The following is an 18595-nucleotide window of genomic DNA, read 5'->3' as shown; positions in this document are numbered from 1 at the left end:
GTGGCCACAGTTGGGGCCACCCTGTTCAGGCTTTCTAGTTAGATGTCAGTGAACAGTTACATGGTAAAATCGCTGCTGGAAGAACACACAGGCTACTGAGCTAACTCAAGCAATCAGAGCAAAGCAAGAGGTGATGTGAGCCCGCGCCATGTACTGGGCACTGAGCTGGGGGTAAGAGGTGATGTGAGTCCGCGCCGTGTGCTGGGCACTGAGCTGGGGGTAAGAGGTGATGTGAGCCCATGCTGGGCACTGGGCACTGAGCTGGGGGTAAGAAGTGATGTGAGTCCATGCTGGGCACTGGGCACTGAGCTGGGGGTAAGAGGTGATATGAGCCCGTGCCGGGCACTGGGCACTGAGCTGGGGATATTTGCCTCATGTACTTCATCCTCACAGATCATCTGTGATGTGAAGATTTGTACCAATAGGGATTTGGGGTTATAAGTTGCAGAAATGCACTCTCCCTTAATATAAAAAGAGATTTATCAGAAGGATATAGGGTAGCCCACAGAATCAGAGGAAAAGCAGTACCAGGCCTTGGGAAGAACAGGAGTCAGGCAGCCCTGGGTCCCAGGGAGCTGGAACTGGTAGGCATGGTGGCAGCACTGAGCCATGACCTTTTCTCTGTCCAAAAGTAAAAGTTTCAGCACTTGGAGAGTGTTTTCTTTCCCTCCTTGTACCATGTGTCTACACCCCACCAGGGAGCCCGGGCATCTTGATTAGTATCCCTACCCAGAATTCATGCCATCAGGCAGGGAGACTTCTCCAAACAGAAGCTGAGATATTAGAAAGAAGGAGTTGTCCATCTCAGAATTATCAGTCCCAGTTTACAGATGAGAAAACTGAGGTGTAGAAAGGTTAACGTACATGTACCTTGCCCAGGGTCAAATTGAGGCCAGGGTTCAACTCATCCACACTCCAGGCAGAAAAGAGGCAGCCTCAGATGCAGTTCTGTTCATGTCTCATCAGCCAGATATGTCTCTGTGGTTGAGCCATGCAGGGCATGGATGAGGGTGGGAGATGGAAGTCCAGCCATTAATCTACACGATCACAGATTACACCCTTCTCTCCAAAGAGGTGGCATGAATTGTTCAGATAAATGGAAGAGAGTTCCAGGTAGAGGGAGCAGCAGGGATACGGTAAGACTCTCAGAGAACATGGTGCCTCTGTGGAGGACAGCAAGACCAACCTGGGGAGAAGGAGGCATGGCTGTGGGGAGCCAGAGAAGATGTAGGGGCTCCTCATGCAGCTGTGCCATACCAGGGAGCTGGGCCTGTCCTGGGGGTATTCAAACTAGGAGTCACACGGTCAGCTTTGGGGTGTGGAAGGCTCCTGCAGGCAGCCGGGTAGAATTCTGCCAGGTGGCAGTCAAGAACTTGACGTGGAAGGACTCTTCCACAGGATGTTCTCCCAACATTCACAGGAGAGCCACAGTCAAGATGACTAGGAAACAATGCCAGGGTGTGTGCGGTTAGCCACTGGTCCCATGGGATGTTCACTCTAATCTCAGGCCTTCAGCAGAAAACTGAGTCTGAGTGGGCTGGAGGGGAGGGATTTGTTTGGCAGAATGGGGTGTTGAAGAGGTCCTGGTGCTCCAGGTTAGGGGAAGGATAATTAGACTCTGTATTGAGGACACATCTCGTCCCATCTCCCTCTTTGTCAGCTGAACACAGACCCTTGTTTGTCATCTCCCAGGGCCTCTGTGTGCATCTCCTGGGGTGACAATGGAGGGGTAAGTGTGGAACGTGGGAGCAGCTGTGCGCGGGTGCAAGGTGGTAAGGCTGAGAGAATGGAGCTGTGGACTCCAGAGAGGCCAGGTCTGTGTTCTCCTCTCCCTACTACCATTTAATCATTGTACCTGAGACATTAGGCTTCTTTGTGGTTCTGTTTCTCAATCTGTAAAATAAAGAAATACCCTAGGTTGGGAGGAAGTGTCCAACTATGGATAGCTTGCACTTGCACAGTAGAAGCACTTTCTATAGATGGGAACTTGTCTAGTAGAGGTGTTTGGTGATACTACCACATACATGACATCTACCATTGAAAACCTCATGGGATTTTACTAGGAAACATTTTTCAAGTCATGTCAGTTCCAGACTGTAATGAGCACTGCCACCAAGTTTATCTGATTTTTAAAAATACTTTTGCTCTTTTAAAGAATCAGAATGTACGTGAGAACCTGAAGATACTCTACAGACTTACAATGGACCTTTGCTCTAAACTGAAGGCAAGGCGTTTTATTATAATTTCTGGCTGACAGAGACTCACAAGAGATGTCTTTTCATTCGCACCCGCACTCCCAGGGAGTTTGAATGTGAAGGAAACGAAACATTGAGTTCTAAGAACAAATTAACCTGTGCGTTACTCAGAAAAGGGCAGTCTAGAATGATAAGACCTGAAGTTTTAAAAACGCTTTCTGTAGGTTGAAAACAATTGTAATATTTTTTAAAGCCTCCTCTTCAAGTGGGATGTTTCCAATGCCATAGTTAATGTAAAAGCTGAGCATTGATTTTGATTAATGGTGGGATGGACATAGCTTCACTCAACCAGAGTCTTCCTGGGAAGTAGACAGCCACTGCAATGAACCACCAAGAAGAGTTGAGTGGAGGGACTGTGTCCAGAGGCCAGGGAGAGCAAAGGGAACCAGCCAGAAGGAAAAACCTCCAGGGACAGGCAGTAGCTCAGCCTGTTTCCCTCCCTCCTGCCCTCAATGCCAAATCTGAGGGCAGAGGAGTGGCCCAGGTGATGTAAGCTGGAGGGGCCTGCCCCGCCTTATGGGCAAGGGCAGGGCAGAGAATGGGTCTGGAGGGGCAGGAGGGAACATGAGGGCAAGAGTTGGAGGATGGAGCCTGGGACTCTCTCATGGCAGCAGGAAAAATAAAAATGATGAGACTCATGAAGAACACAGGAAGGCCCAGATAAATAGAGATTCCATGCTCTCAGGGGAGGTGGCCTGGAATAAAGATTCTAATGTTCCTCAAATTAATCCATAGTGGCAGTGAAAAATCAATGAGAATTATTGGTAAATTTTGGGAATTCAATAAGCCTATTCTGAAATTAAAATGGTAGACTAAAAGTCCACAAATGCTTAAATCAGTCTTAAAAATGAAACAGAGTGAAGAAAATTGAGGATGGGGCTTGGCCTATCAGATATTTCTTTTTATTTCTTTTTTTCCACTTCCAATGTTTGACTTGAACCTATCTATATTTCTAAATATCTCTACCAGATCTTGGTAATAAAATAGCCTACTTAAGGGAAATAAGAGTTTATTAGGAAGAGCAAGCAAGAGGAGTAGAGGTTGGGTAGGAGACCAGCCATGCCCATGATAGGGGTCGCCTTAATTCTAGCTCAACAAAATTAAGTAGGCTTTTTGGTTGGGCGCAGTGGCTCATGCCTATAATCCCAGCACTTCGGGAGGCCAAGATGGGCAGATCACTTGAGGTCAGGAGTTCAAAACCAGCCTGGCCTACATGGTGAAACTCCATCTCTACCAAAAAATTTTAAAATTAGCCTGTCATGGTGGGGGGTGCCTGTAGTCCCAGCTACTCAAGAGGCTGAGACAGGAGAATCACTTGAACCCTGGAGATGGAGGTTGCAGTGTGCCGAGATCGCGCCACCGCGCTCCAACCTGGGCAGCAGAGTAAGACTGTCTCTCAAAAAAAAAAAAAAAAAAAGCTTTTCAACAAAATGCAGATACGATAATATTTAAATTGACATTGATGTTATTTCTTCCTATTAAACAGGATTATGGTTTATGGCAACTATTTTGTACTTTGGAGCTTCCTCTGATACCAATTTTGGCAGGTAAGTTACCATAAAGATGAAGTACAGCCATTTTTCTAGAGGGTTCTTCATATTGTTTGGGATGAATATTTCTCCGTACCTTACTTAGGAGTGGATAGTATATCTCATGGGCACCAGAGAGGTAGCAAGCCTATTATTTTCCCTTTCTGTAGTGAGGGGTTGGACTGCATTCCCTCTTGGTGTGGAAAGACTAGAGGTTCTGACATCTTGGTCATATGGGATCCCTGCTGTGCTGCCTGGCCCAGGAGGAGTAGGCTTCTCTAGATGTTTTATGTGTTAGTGGCTGTCTCTCATTCTGGTTTGCTGTCCTTATAACCTTGAGAACCTTCCTGCAAGAACCAACGCAGGGCTCTCTTCTGCCTTTGCCTTTGACGCAGGTCCTGATGGGCACCACGTCAGCCAGGGGGCATTCACAGTGTGGGAAGGGCCAGGCTGGCCAATGTGGTCCCCTTGCCCACTCCCACCTCAAAGGCCAGCTCTGTCAATGCGCCCATTTGCCTGTATGACACAGGGATCCTGACAGATCCTGTGCAGAGGTTGGCATGCAGCAGGTGCTGAGTAAATGGCAGTTGCAGTCCTTATTGTCCTCATCAGGGAGCGAAGCATTTTAGTCTTTAGTAAAGAGGATACATTAATGCAAATATGATCTGGTTTGGGTTTTGAATCACAGTGATGGAAAGCCACGCCATTCAGGTGAACAAAGAGGAGATGGAGAAGACGTCAGCACTTCTTGGGGTAAGTTATTATTCCAGACGGTTTGTACTGGCCATCTCTTTCGTGCATGAGATAGTTGTTCCCAGTGGCAGGTCTAGAGTAGATTCTCCTTTTCTTCTCCTCCTTGTTTGATGTTGACAGTGTTTCTCCCTCTTTCTGACTCCTGCAGGGGAGAACCAAGCATTGAAAAGACCTAAACAGCATCTAGTGCATGTGTGTCTGGGGACTTCTTTAATGGCTCCTCAGCATCCTTCTCAGAAGTTACGTTTTTCTTACAGGGACATTGTCCCCTGTAGTTTGGTGAAGGAATTCCTGGGTTTCTTGAAAAACAAAAATACAGAGATGTGTAAAGATGCATGAAAAAATACTTAAAAACTCTCTACTTCAGTTTTCTTAAGAAAACACATGTAGGTAGAGAGTGGGAAAATAGACACAGAGACTGGGAAGGGTGAGCAGTGGGGAGGGCGAAGATGAAGAGAAGCGGGCTAAAGGGTGCAAACATACAGTAAAATGAAATAAATTCAGTGTTTGATAGCAGCGTAGAATGACTGTACTTAACAAAAGGTATTGAACTTGAATGATGGGCGCTCTGAATACCCTGACTTGACCACCACATATTATATACATGTAATGCATTTTCTCATGTACCTCATACATCTGCACAAATTTTTGAAAAGGCTAACCCACATGCCAGGAGCACCTTTAAAATAAAATGTTTAAAGGAAACCCCAATATAACCATCACCTGGCTCAAAGCATAGAATTTCCAGAGCCTGTGTGCTTTCCCTATCAGAACCCCTTTCTCGCTGCCAAAAGTAACTTGCAACCCTGACTTTTGTAGCCTTTTCATTGTTGCTTTTCTTTCTAGCCTTCCCACTTCAAAGCCTAAACAATGTAGTTTAGCTTTGCTTTTGAACTGTAAGTAAACAGTGATTTACATGTGGCCTTTCACCCAGCCTTCTACATCTCAGCTCCACCTGTATTTCTGTGTGTCACTCAGTGCTGTGGAGTTTTCTGTTGTGGACTGTGCTGACCTTGGTGTCTCTGTCCCACTGCCAATAGGCGTGTGGTTGTTTCCAAGTGGCAGTCATTACAAACCACGCTGTACGTCTGAGTGCATTCCCCGTGCCCGTGGGCACAGGTTTCTGTGGGCTATGAGGTGACTAGTGCTGCTGGGACACAGGGAAGCTGTTGCTTAGTTTTATTCAATAATGCCCAATGGCTTCCCAGAGTCTCACCCATGAGAATGCATACGGGATCTCATTTTGCACATCCTCACTTCCCCTGGCTGCATCAGACTTTTACATTGTAGCCATTTTGGTGAGGCTCTAATGATATCTCATTATGAGTTTTGTTTCTATTTTCCTGATTACTAATGTCAACCAAGAAGAGGTGAAAGACCAGACTGCAAAGCAGTTAGACAAGGCATTACTGGGGTCTTAGAAATTGCAATTCAGGAGACACAGGTTCAGCTAAAGGCCAATATGTGTTCTGAAGAGAAGAAGGGGAGTTGAGATTTTTAAAAGGAAGCTAAGGGTGAATACACAGTTGTTGTGAAAGAATTATCATTGGTGGAGGCGGTTGGCTTAGTACATGAGTCCGTTCAGCTCATTGGTTGTCGCTCTTCAGGAGGTGCAGCACTGGCAAAATCTAGCTGTTTTCCAGGCTGTTGTGGTCATTGCAGTTTGGCCCAGTTCAGAGGTTCGATGCAAGTTCTTGTTTTTTTGTTTTTGTTTTTCAGCATTTCAGGTCATCTAGGCAGTTCTTAGAATGGCTCCCTGACTCTACTTTAGAGCTCTGGACCAGAGTGATATCATTTTGTATGTCACATTTCACATTAGTGGGGTTGATTAGCTTTTCATAGCATCATTAGCTTTTAGGAATTTCTTTTCGTAAAGGATCTGCTCAAGTCTTTTGCCCATTTTTATATTTTTTCTTACTGATGTATAGGATATCCTGATGTATTCTGGATATAAGCCTGTTTCCTATACTTTCTACCTCTGTCTTGTTCTGTGTGATGTTGGATCCCTTTTCTAGTCTTAATATTGTTGGAGAATTGATTCTTTCCTTCCCATTATTTTTGCTTCTTTAAGTTTGTTTTCTTACCTTTGGGAGAGGATGCTTCTATGAGCCTAGGTATTTCACCATGAGGCAAAATATGTTTATTTTTATTTTTATTTTTTTGTAGAGATGAGGTCCCACTATGTTGCCCAGGCTGGTCTCAAACTCCTGGGCCCAAGACACCCACCTGGCCTCCCAAAGTGCTGGGATCACAGGTGTGAACCACCGTGCCTGGCCAAAATATGTATTTTTATGCTTATTTTGATAAATTATAGGTTATTTATTACTCTCTTAAGAGCTTTCTTTGGGAATTTTGTGTGTATGTGTTTGTTTGTTGAGACAGTGTCTCACTGTCACACAGGCTGGAGTGCAATGGCACAGTTATAACTCACTGCACCCTTGAACTCTAGGGTTCATACAGTCCTCCCACCTCAGCCTCCCAAATAGCTAGGACTACAGGTGTGCACCACCATGCCCGGCTAATTTTTTTTTTTTTTTTTAGTGGTGGGGCCGCACTATGTTGCCCAGGCTGGTCTCAAACTCCTGGTCTCAAGTAATCCTCCTGCCTCAGCCTCCCAAAGGGTTGGTATTACAGGCATAAGCCACTGTGCCCATCTCACTGTTGAGAATTGTTTGATGAACAAGTTAAATAATCTTAAATTGTGAAAACTATGAATGAGATTAATTGTGTGTATCATATTTTCAGGCTCGTCTCAAGGAATTGGAGCAAGAAGCTCATTTTGTTGCAGGAGAACGGTTTCTTATAATGAGCAATAACCAGCTTCGAGAGGTAAAGTTGAATTTTGGTTCTTTCATAAAATGTATTTCTTATTCAGGAGTTAAAGGGAGATTTATTTTGAATTTATAAGTATTATTTTATGTCAACTATCTGAAAAGTAAGTTTTTCATGTTCTCTCACAAGTAATGAACACATTGAGATTCATTACTTCAAAGCCTTTAAATTGAAGAAAAGTACTAAATGAGAATTTAAGCATGTTGTAATGTCTGTTTGGGTGTGTCTTCTCTGGCTGGTGGCATAGGCTCTGCTGTAGTAATGTTCTATTTCTCTCAAATGTGAGATTCCCTCACCATGTGTAAATTGCTTTGTTGAAGATCCTCTTTGGCAAGTTAAAGCTGCACCTGCTGAGTCAAAGGAACAGTCTCCCCAGAACGGGGCTGCAGAAATACCCGTCCACATCAGAAGCAGTGGTAAGGTTTCAGAGTTACCCTTTTTCTTTTTAGAATGACAGCATGTCTGCACCATATGTGTGCTGACCTTCAGACCCACCCGAGACTCTTAGGCCATCCCCTCATGCTGGCAGCAGTTTCTGCAGAAGAGGGGCTCCCCACACAAGGTTGCTTTTCTCGCTACGGACCAAGGAGAGAGAGGCAGACAGTACACCTTTGCAGAAGCAGTTAATTGGCTTGACTTCCTGAAAAGCAGAATTTGGTGGAGTTCTTAAAACCAACTTCTTGACAATCCAGTCACAATCTCTTTGCTTCGTGTCCCCAAGAGGAACTAGAAACGGGTCATCAGTCTTCTCCTTTCCCAAGATTTATTTTAGAGAATTTTACCTACCCCTCTCTTGAGAGGAATCAATTTTTTGGAAGACAAGGAGTAGTGAGATTGTGCTGTGTTGGAGTGGGAGAGTATACATTAATATTCAGAAGCCAGTGGGTACTTTTACTGAAAAGACACAGAGTGGAAGTCAGTAAATAAGTGAATTCATGTTATTGTGAATATTGGTTATTGTGGTGAGAGCCAGCTTTTGAGGCTCCAGTTTGTGCTTTCTGTGCTCTGTCCAGCATTTGACTTTGTAACAGAGGAGGTTTCTTTCTAAGATGTCTCCTCTGGCCCTATTCCCTCTCCAGCACCGCATTCCTCCAGTCTCCACCCTGTGAGGGTGTCTTAGAGTACAGACCCTCAAGGAGCCTGAGCTTGTTGACTGTGCCCGCACTTGGCCTTTGCTGGTTTAATGGGCAGTTACTGGGTGAATAATGGACTCCTGCAGAGGATGCTCCACTGGAGGGACTTGGAACTGCCCTCTTCCAAATCCTCTTCTTCTTCAAGCTTCCTCCACCTTATCGAAGGGCCCATCCTCCTTCCAGGTCCTTGGGAGCCAGTGCAGAGTAGTGGGTAAGAACAAGGGCAGTGGGGTCAGCCATCACTGGCCAGCATGGTTTGGACAACATGAAAACATTACTCGGCCGGGTGCGGTGGCTCACGCTTGTAATCCCAGCACTTTGGGAGGCCGAGGCGGGCGGATCACGAGGTCAGGAGATCGAGACCACAGTGAAACCCCGTCTCTACTAAAAAATACAAAAAATTAGCCGGGCGTGGTGGCGGGCGCCTGTAGTCCCAGCTACTCGGAGAGGCTGAGGCAGGAGAATGGCGTGAACCCGGGAGGCAGAGCTTGCAGTGAGCCGAGATTGTGCCACTGCACTCCAGCCTGGGCGACAGAGCGAGACTCCGTCTCAAAAAAAAAAAAAAAAAAGAAAACATTACTCGATTGCTCTGTGCCTCAGTTTCCTGATCTATAAAAGAAAGATAATAATAGTACTTTCCCTACTGGAATCTTGTGAGGATTCAGTGAGTGTGCATGTGTGTGTGTCCATGTGTCTGTGTGAAACAGCACTTAGGACCGTGCCTGACATAAAAGCTCTCAAAAGACCAGTAAGTGTTGGCCATTCCGAGTAAAGTCCTATGAGTCGTCCTTGACTTTCCTTCTGCCTCCCCTCACAGCAAGTGTCATGGTCTCTACCCACAAAATAGGTGCTGAGCGTGCCTCCTTTTCCCCATCCCCCCACCATAAACCTTTCTCACTTAGATCCCTCCAACCACTCTTGCCTGTGCTGCTTATCCCTCACACCCAGGCAGAGTGATCCTTTAAAAGCATTGGAAAAGTCACGTTACTGCCCTAGGATTTCCAGTAGCTTCTGTTGCACTTAGCATCAAATCCGAGCTGCAGTGTATCCCCAGGCCCGTGCTCTGGCTGTGCCTTCGTGGCCTGGCACCTCCTCTCTCTCCCCACTCCAGCGGCTGCTGAGCTGCCTGCAGCTCTGTGCACCAGCTCCTTCTCTGTCCCCAGACTCGTGCCACAAATTTCTCCTGCTTGCTTCTGATTGTCAGCTTAAACATTGCATTCGGGAGACCTCTGGTCACCCAGACTACAGTAAGGCCCCCAGTCACAGCTGTTTCTTCACCTTGAGTTATTTTCTGCACACAACTCACCACTACCTAAAGTTTATCTTAGGTGTGTGTTTGCCTTTTCCATTGGAATGTAGGTTGTGCAGATCAAAGACTTCAGTTTGTTCCCAGAACCAAACCAGCCCCTGGTGCTAACTCAGCATCTGCGGTGTGTTCATGGAGCGCTGGGTCAGCAGGTGGTTCCTGGAAGCAGCATCTGTCTTGCTGCAGAGACTAAGGCTTGGGTCTCAACACCACAGTGGACATGGGCAGCATGCCCCAGAGCTCCAGCAGGGGCGCTGCCTGGGCAAGCCACGCATCCCACACTTGCACCTGAGCTCACCTCTGTCCTGGCACCAGCTGGCACTTCCCTTTGCAGCTCCCTTCCCTCTCCAGACAACCAGCAATGCAAGAAAGGAAGCATCACTCTCTTCTGGTGCTGATGTGCTCTCTTGGTAACAGCTTTCACGAGGAGCTATTTTTCTCCCATAAAGACGTGATGAGCATAAATCACATTAGCCTCACTCTTTGATGTAACTGAGTAAGTCAAGTTGCTCATTGATGCATATGAAAAGATTGGCTTGTGCCAGGTACATGGCCAAATTCAAGATTCAGATTTCTTCTCATGACTTCTCTCCATCCTCCCTTCCCCCTTCCTGGAGGCCTTGGTGAGCGTTGCGGCTCCTCTCACCCCGGCGCCTGTCCCCTCCCTGCCCTTTTCCTCCACAAATCCATGTTTGATGTCGGGGAAACCAGCTGATGGTATCCCCTGTGTCACACACAGATTTGCTGCTGCTCAGCTCCCCCAACTACATGTATCCCTAACAGTGCATGACTTTTTTTTTGTTCCTAGGATGTTCCCAGTGCTTAGTACAATGCTTGGGGCATAGTGGATGCTCAGGAAGTCACTAATGGACCCTTCAAGTTTTGAGATGTATTATTTTTTTCTCATTGTTTGACTCTACATATTTTCTCATTTCTGTTACAATTCTTTGACCATCGAGTTGTTTGGAAGTGTGTCTTAACATTTCCAAATGTGTGGGGTATTCCCAGATAGTTTTTGTTATTGATTTCTAAAAAAAATTTTTTTTTTTGAGACAGAGTCTCGCTCTTGTCACCCAGGCTGGAGTGCAGTGATGTAATCTCAGCTCACTGCAACCTCCCACTTCCAGGTTCAAGCGATTCTCCTGCCTCAGCCTCCTGAGTAGCTGGGACTACATGCACCTGCCACCACGCCAAGCTAATTTTTGTATTTTCAGTAGAGATGGTGTTTCACCATGTTGGCCAGGCTGGTCTCAAACTCCTGACCTCAGGTGACCCACCCACCTCAGCCTCCCAAAGTGCTAGGATTACAGGCATGAGTCACCATGCCTGGCCCTGGTTTCTAAATTAAATGAAGTGTGATAAGAGGACACAATCTATGCAATGTCAGTTCTTTGACATTCACCTCAGGGTTCTCAGATGCTCCTCATGGGCTGAAGAACACATGTCCCCTTGTACCTCTGCAGTGTAGTTTAGAGTCCTGTGGTGCCTAGCTGGTCTGCTCACTCCTGCTGGGGTATAGTGGGAATTCCCTCCCCTCAGCAGGCACATGATGAGTGGGAAACAAGGGTCCCTCCCTAACGAACTGAAGGAAGCTTTGGTGTTTTTTTTCTGCAGTGAAGTCACATGTTCTTAGAACATCATAAGGAGTTCAAACTCTGGGAAGGTGGTCCAGCCTTGGAGTTAGGATTCCTGGACCAGCCACTCATCATTTCTGGGAGTTGCTTCTGAGACCCCTTGACTAACTGAAGTGATGGGGTCTCCAGCTCATGTGTGTGCATGACTGCTGGACGTCCAGTATGTAGGATACAGCCATGAGCAGGACAGATGTCCTTCCTGTTTTATTCAGCAAACACTATTGTGGCCCTGGCTCTGTGTTAGACACTGTTGATGATTTAGTGGGGAAAATGTCTTTATCATCATGGAATATCTATTCCAGTGAGGAACTATAGCAGGGTTCTCTAGAGAAAGAGAACCAGTAGGATATATGCAGATATAGATACAGATAATAGGTATATGAGAAGGGATTTGTTAGGGACATTGGTTCACGCAGTTGGGGGTGCTGTGAAGTCCCACGATAGGCCATCTGCAAGCTGGAGACCCAGGGAAGCTGATAGTGTGGCTCAGTCCAAGCCTGAAAGCCTTGGGACAGGGAAGCTGATGGTGTAACTCTCAGTCCAAGGCTGAGTGTCGCCAGTGTGTGTATTAGAGTCCAAACACTGGAGAGTCTGGAGTTCTGATGTCCAAAGGTAGGAGAAGGGTGTCCCAGATCCAGAAGAGTAAGTGAATTCACCTTTCCTCTGTTTTTTATTCTAACTAGTCCCCTAGCTGATTAGATAGTCCCTGCCCACATCAATGCAGATCTTCCCTGCTCAGTCCACCAACTCACATGCTAGCCTCCTCTGGAAACACTCGCACGGACACACCCAGAAATAATGCTTTACCAGCTGTCTGGTTATCTCATAACCCACTCAAGTTGACACCTAAAATTAGATATTACAAGGACCATCCAGCAGGATAAGAGCCCTTAAGGTAATAACAGGGAGAGTGACACACTCCAGACTGAGAGGTCCAGAGAGAACCCTAAGGAATTATGTGTAAGCTGAAGCTCGAAGATCAGGAAGTGCCTATGCAAGGAATAAGAACAAGGCCTTGCAATGGGAAAAGGCTCAGGCTGCTCAGGGGCTGAGGCTGGAGCCTTGTGACTGAGAAGAATGGGAGGGATGGGGTTGAGGTGAACAAGGACCCAATTCTGCTGTGCTTTGCAGGCCATGGGGAGGAAGGTAGATTTTTAGAAAAATGGGTAGCCTTGGAATTGTTTAAGTAAGGGAGCAACTATGATCTTAGATTTTTAAAAAATAGACTTTAATAGCCACGTATGGTGGCTCACACCTGTAATCCCAGCACTTTGGGAGGCCGAGACAGGAGGATCGCTTGAGGCCAGGAGTTCAAGACCAGCCTGGGCAACATAGTGAGACCATGTCTCTACAAAAAATTTAAAAATTAGCTAGGTGTAATGGTGCACGCTGGTAGTCCCAGCTACTCGTGAGGTTGAGGTAGCAGGATCACTTGAGCTCAGTAGTTCAAGGCTGCACTGAGCAGTGATTATACCACTGCCCTCCAGTCTGTGCAACAGAGTGAGACACTGTCTCAAAAAAAAAGACTGTTTTTTAGTTTTAGGTTCACAGTAAAATTGAGCAGAAACTACAGAGAGTTCCCATACTCCCTGTTCTCACACATGCACAGGCTCCCCCTCTATCAACATCCTTGACAGAGTGGTACCATTGTTACAGTCAGTGAACCCACACTGACACATTGTTATGGCCCAGAGTCCGTAGTTACACAATATACTCTTGGACTGCTCTTGGGTGTAGGGTTCACTCTTGGTGTTAGACATTCTGTAGGTTTAGACAAATGTATGATGACATACATCTACCATTACAGCATCATACAGAGCAGCACCACTGCCCTAAAAATCCTGTGCTCTGCCTATTCCTCCCTCCCTCCCACCAGCCTCTGACAGCCACTGTGCTTTTTACTGTTTCCACAGTTTTGCCTTTCCCAGAATGTTATAAAATTGGAATCACAGTATGTAGCCTTTTCGGATTGACTTATTTCACTTAGTGGTAGGCACTTAAGTTTCTTCCATGTCTTTTCACAGCCTGATAGCTCATTTCTTTTTAGCAGTGAATAATATTCCATTGCGTGGATGTATCACAGTTTATTTTCCATTTACCTACGAAGAACATCTTGGTTGTTTCCAAGTTTTGACAATTACGAATAAAGCAGCGATAAATATCTGTGTGTAGGTTTTTATGTGGACATAAATTTTCAACTTATCTGGGCAAACACCAAAGAGTATGATTGCTGGATGAAATGATAAGAGCACGTTTAGTTTTGTAAGAAACCGCCAAACTGTCTTCCAGGGTAGCTGCACCATTTTGCATTCCCACCAACAGTGAATGAGAGTTCAACAATGAATGAGAGTTCCTGTTGCTTCACATCCTTGCTGGCACTTGGTGGTGTTGGTGTTCTGGATTTTCACCATTCTAATAGGTGTTGGATATGTTTTTATAAGATCACTCTTTTTTTTTTTTTGAGACAGAGTCTTGCTCCATCAGCCAGGTTGGAGTGCAGTGGCATGATCTCAGCTCACTGCAACCTCTACCTCCCAGGCTCAAGCAATTCTCTTGCCTCAGCCTCCTGAGTAGTTGGGACTATAGGTGTGTGCCACCAGGCCTAGCTGATTTTTGTATTTTTAGTAGAGGTGGGATTTCACCATGTTGGCCAGGCTGGTCTCAAACTCCTGACCTCAGGTAATCCGCCCACCTTGGCCTCCCAAAGTGCTGGTATTACAGGCGTGAGCCACCATGCCCAGCCCTTTTTTTTTTTTTTTTTTTTTGAGACGGAGTTTCGCTCTTGTTGCCCAGGCTGGAGAGCAATGGTGCAATATCGACTCACGGCAACCTCCGCCTCCCGGGTTCAAGTGATTCTCCTGCCTCAGCCTCCTGAGTAGCTGGGATTATAGGCATGCACCACCACGCCTGGCTAATTTTGTATTTTTAGTAGAGACAGAGTTTCTCCATGTTGGTCAGGCTGGTCTCTAACTCCTGACCTCAGGTGATCCGCCCGCCTCTGCCTCCCAAAGTGCTGGGATTACATGTGTGAGCCACCGTGCCCAGCCAATATCAGTCTTTTAACTGGTTGGAGAATGGGGGATACTCATTAGTAGGCTGTCACTGCAGTCCAGGTCATGGCAATGAAAATGGAGCAAAGCAGATGGATTTTTAGAACAGAAAGGTCCTTCTGATAAGTTCATGTGAGTGTGAACAAAAGTCAGCATGTGGAGTAGTTCTGAGTTTTCTGAGTTGTGCACTTGGGCAAATAGATACAGCCACTACTCAGGGAAAACTGGAACAGGAACTGTTTATGGAGGGGGAGGTCAAATGTTCAGCCTTGGATATGTTAGGACAGAAGTGCATGTGAGACACTGATGTGCCATATCACAAAACAGCAGTTGGACCTGTGGGACGGGGCTCAAGACAAGTCTCATGCTGGGAATCCACACTTGGAAGCTGCCAGCTGATTTTTACTGAAGTCACCCTGGGACAATGGTCCTCTGCCCTGCCTGGAGATTTGGAAAACTCAGATGCCCAGGCCCACAGCTGATCCCCCGAGTCAGAATTGGGCAGGGGATCCTAGTGATGGGCCTGCTTTTGAAGCTCCCTGTTGATTGCGGTACGCAGCCAGCATAGATAACCACAGAGTTAAACTCCGAGAAGCTGATCTTTAAAGGTCAGTGGGAGAAGAGGCACCAGCGGGAAATGAGTGAGAAGGGAGGTCAGAAGAATGTGGTGTCTGCAGCCAGCGCAGAGCGCAGGTGAGCCTGCGGAGCCATGGTGGCTGAGGGCACTCCACCTCTGGCCCTCAGCCAACTCTCAGTGCCTTGTACACGGTTAGTATGAGCAAACACCCACTTCTTTTCAATGTTCTCAGGCTGCTCAAGTCAAGATATACTGGGAGACTATTGGTTAGAAAGTTATTTTGTGAGTAAGGCATCAAGATAAGGAGAGTTAGATGATCTTAAGCTGTTTTCTTGGCTAAGTATTTTCATGCACTTTCACCCCCCTAGGGATAGCTTTTCTCCAAAACTGCAATTCTGGATTATACTGAGGCAAGATACCTCCCATTGTTAATGTTTTATGGCCACAACTCTTGTGTTCTCAGTCTTTATTCAGAGAGCACTATGATTTAGTGGTTTACCTATTACATCAAAATAATATGATCAGTTCTCCCCGAAGTTGATTTATAGATTCTAAACTATTTTAATGAAAATCCTGGCAGGAGTTTTTTTTTTTGGTAGGAATTGAAAAGTCGATTCTCAGATTTCTATGGAAATGCTAAACACTAAAAAGAGCCAAAATAATCTGGGAGGGGGGGATCACTATTTAAGGACCTAGTCTATTGAATATCAAGACTACTTACAAGAATAGGAATTACTAGGAATTAATTAAGCAATACCATGTGGTGTTGACTCAAGGGTCAGTAAATAGGCCAATGGACCAAGATAGAAAATCCACAAACATCAAGTCCAACAGAGCTTAAAGGTAAAAAAAGAAAATTGGGCTGGGCATGGTGGCTCATGCCTGTAATTCCAGCACTTTGGGAGGCCAAGGCAGGAGGATTGCTTGAGTCCAGGAGTTCAAGACCAGCCTGGGCAACATGGCAAAACCTCATCCCTACAAAAAACAAAAAAATTAGCTGGGCATGGTGGCATGCACCTGTAGTCCCAGCTACTCTGGAGGTTGAGGCAGGAGGATAGCTTGAGCCCCAGAGGTGGAAGTTGCAGTGAGCCAAGATGGTACCACTGCACTCCAGCCTGGGTGACAGAGCGAGACCCTGTCTCAAAAAGAAAGAGAGGGAGAGAGAGTGTGTCTCACAGGGCATCACTGCAAAGCATTAAGTAAGGAGGGCTTGTTACATAAAGGGCCAGTGCATCTTGACCCCCATTTCATGCAGCACACAAACATAAATTCCAGGTGAATTGTGGATCTAAATATCAAAGCAAAATAGTAAAGATTGGAGGAAATATAACAAGAGGACATCTTTAAGGCCTTGAGGTAGGTAAACATTCATATGTAGGACAGCAAATGCATCAACCATAAAGGGAAAGCTTGATAAACGGGACAACAATCAAATTAAAAATCTCTAATTATGAAAAGACATCATTAAATAAGTGAAAACGCCAGGTACTGTGGCTCATGCTTGTAATACCAACACCTTGGGAGGCCAAGGCAGGAGGATCACTTGAGGCCAGGAGTTTAAGACCAGCCTGGGCAACATGGCGAGACCTCATCTCTGCCAAAAATTTAAAAAATTAGCCAGGCATGGTCGTGTGCACCTGTAGTCCAGCTACTTGGGAGGTTGAGGTAGGGGAAGATCACTTGAACCCAGGAGTTTAAGGTTGTAGTGAGTTATGATTGCATGACTTCACTCCAGCCTGGGCAACAGAGCGAGACCTTATGTAAAAAAAAAATAAATAAAAGTTAAAAAAGCTAGCCACAGAAGGAGAGAAGATATTTCCAATAAATATAACTGACCAAAAAACTGTCCAGAATAACAAATTTCTACAACCCATGGAGAAAAAGACACACAAACCAATTTTTTAAGTGAGCAAAAGACACAAACGGGCTTAATGAAAGAAGATATACAATTAGTCCTATATGAATAGTGTCCAACAGCGTTAGTCACTGGGGAAATAAAAACTAAAACTACAGTGAGAGATCACTTCTCATTTACCAGAACAGCTAAAATTAACACCAGTGATGACATACATTGGCAAAAATGTGGATCAGCTTGAACTTTTATGTTTTGCTGAAGGGTATAAACAGGTACGTTTACTTTGGACAACTGGCAGTATCTCTGCTAAAGTTGATGCAGCAGTTTCACACTTCTTAATGTATGTATTCCACAGAACTGTGGACATACATTAACTAAAATCTCTGTACCAGCATTATTCATAATAGCCCTAAGGTGGAAAAAAACACATATGCATCAAAGGTGGAATGGATGATGTTCTACATTCACGCGCTTGAATACTACACAGCAGTGCAAATAAATGAAATACTGCTTCATATATTGATGAACCCTAAAAAAAATAATATTGGATCAACAACAGGAAACAGGTAACCTGTGGTAGAAGTCCAGGTGGTGGTTAGCTCTGGGGAAGAAGCCAGTACCTACTGGGGAAATAGGACTGTTTCGTCGCTTGCTGTGGGTGGTGGTGAACAACTGTGCTCACTTTGTGATAATTAATTAACTTTTCTTACTCTCTTGCACTTTCCTATAGGTATGTTATATTTTGATTTTTAAAGTTAATTTTTAAACTCGTAATCCATTACTCCCTCCCTGAAATTATGCAGTTATCGAGCTATACGTTTGTAGGCACTGACATGGTATTTTACCTACCCTGGATTTAGATTTCGCTAATTTAAATCTCAAGAGGAATCTTATTTCCAAGCTTATCTGAGGTGTCTTTAGTGCCCATGTAGACATCAGAATGGTTTTGTAAGGGGTTAGGATTAAGACATTTGATAAACTTGAGTTTATTATGCATCTTTATTTTGGAAAATATGCTCAATTAGACCATTTATTACGAGGACTTTCTCCAGATGAAAATAAGTGTTTAAAATGTTAAAATGAACGAATTACATTGGTAGTATTTATTTTCATGTTTAGTTAAATGCTCTGCGAGACCTTCATCCATTACCCAAGATAATTTTGGAATACAGGCAGGTAAGTTAATTTTTTTGTACGTTAAAGGTAAAAGGTGATGAAGGGGAACCATACGGCCCCGTGTCTGTTAACAGAAATCCATAATGGCTGAAGTAGCCCTCCCAGTGTTCTCAGGGGAATAGAGTTTTGTCAGGTTAACCTTGTACTGGCACTGTTTACTTGCACCCCAATGTGATTTTACCCAAGTCTGCAATCAGCCCCACTCGTGAACCCCAGGAGTCAAAATGGAAGAAGACAATGAGGAATCAGAAGGAAGTAGGTGGCATGCCACGGCTGTGTGTCGTTGGTGTACAGGAGACGTCCAGCAGTACCTAGTCTCGAAGCCTCCCACAACCCCTCCCTGGCTTCTAGGTCTGCCAAGACCATACCATAGCAGTGTTGTGTCATCTTGCATTTACATTTGCCAGGAATTTCATGAGTGGCCCCCTTCCCTCCCCTGGTGATTCCCTTTCTCTGTTCACACACCTGCCATTTCCTTCCAAAGTTCTCTTTTGG

At 45.3% G+C, this 18595-nt stretch overlaps 1 protein-coding gene across 1 annotated transcript in view; it reads left to right on the top strand.

The window, feature by feature from the left end:
- POLN (DNA polymerase nu) overlaps positions 1-18595 on the top strand; it is a 166055-nt gene that overhangs the window by 65256 nt on the left and 82204 nt on the right. Inside the window, exons 8-13 of the mRNA XM_055246226.2 lie at positions 2156-2224; positions 3742-3802; positions 4473-4537; positions 7283-7366; positions 7690-7785; positions 18044-18100. Coding sequence (XP_055102201.1) covers positions 2156-2224; positions 3742-3802; positions 4473-4537; positions 7283-7366; positions 7690-7785; positions 18044-18100 — 432 coding nt within the window. The remainder of the gene's footprint in view (positions 1-2155; positions 2225-3741; positions 3803-4472; positions 4538-7282; positions 7367-7689; positions 7786-18043; positions 18101-18595) is intronic.

Source organism: Symphalangus syndactylus, chromosome 16 (genome assembly GCF_028878055.3).
Source record: "Symphalangus syndactylus isolate Jambi chromosome 16, NHGRI_mSymSyn1-v2.1_pri, whole genome shotgun sequence".
In the NCBI taxonomy this organism is placed as follows: domain Eukaryota; kingdom Metazoa; phylum Chordata; class Mammalia; order Primates; family Hylobatidae; genus Symphalangus; species Symphalangus syndactylus.
Note: the sequence above shows the minus strand (reverse complement) of the source record. Positions and strands in the feature narration are given on the sequence as shown.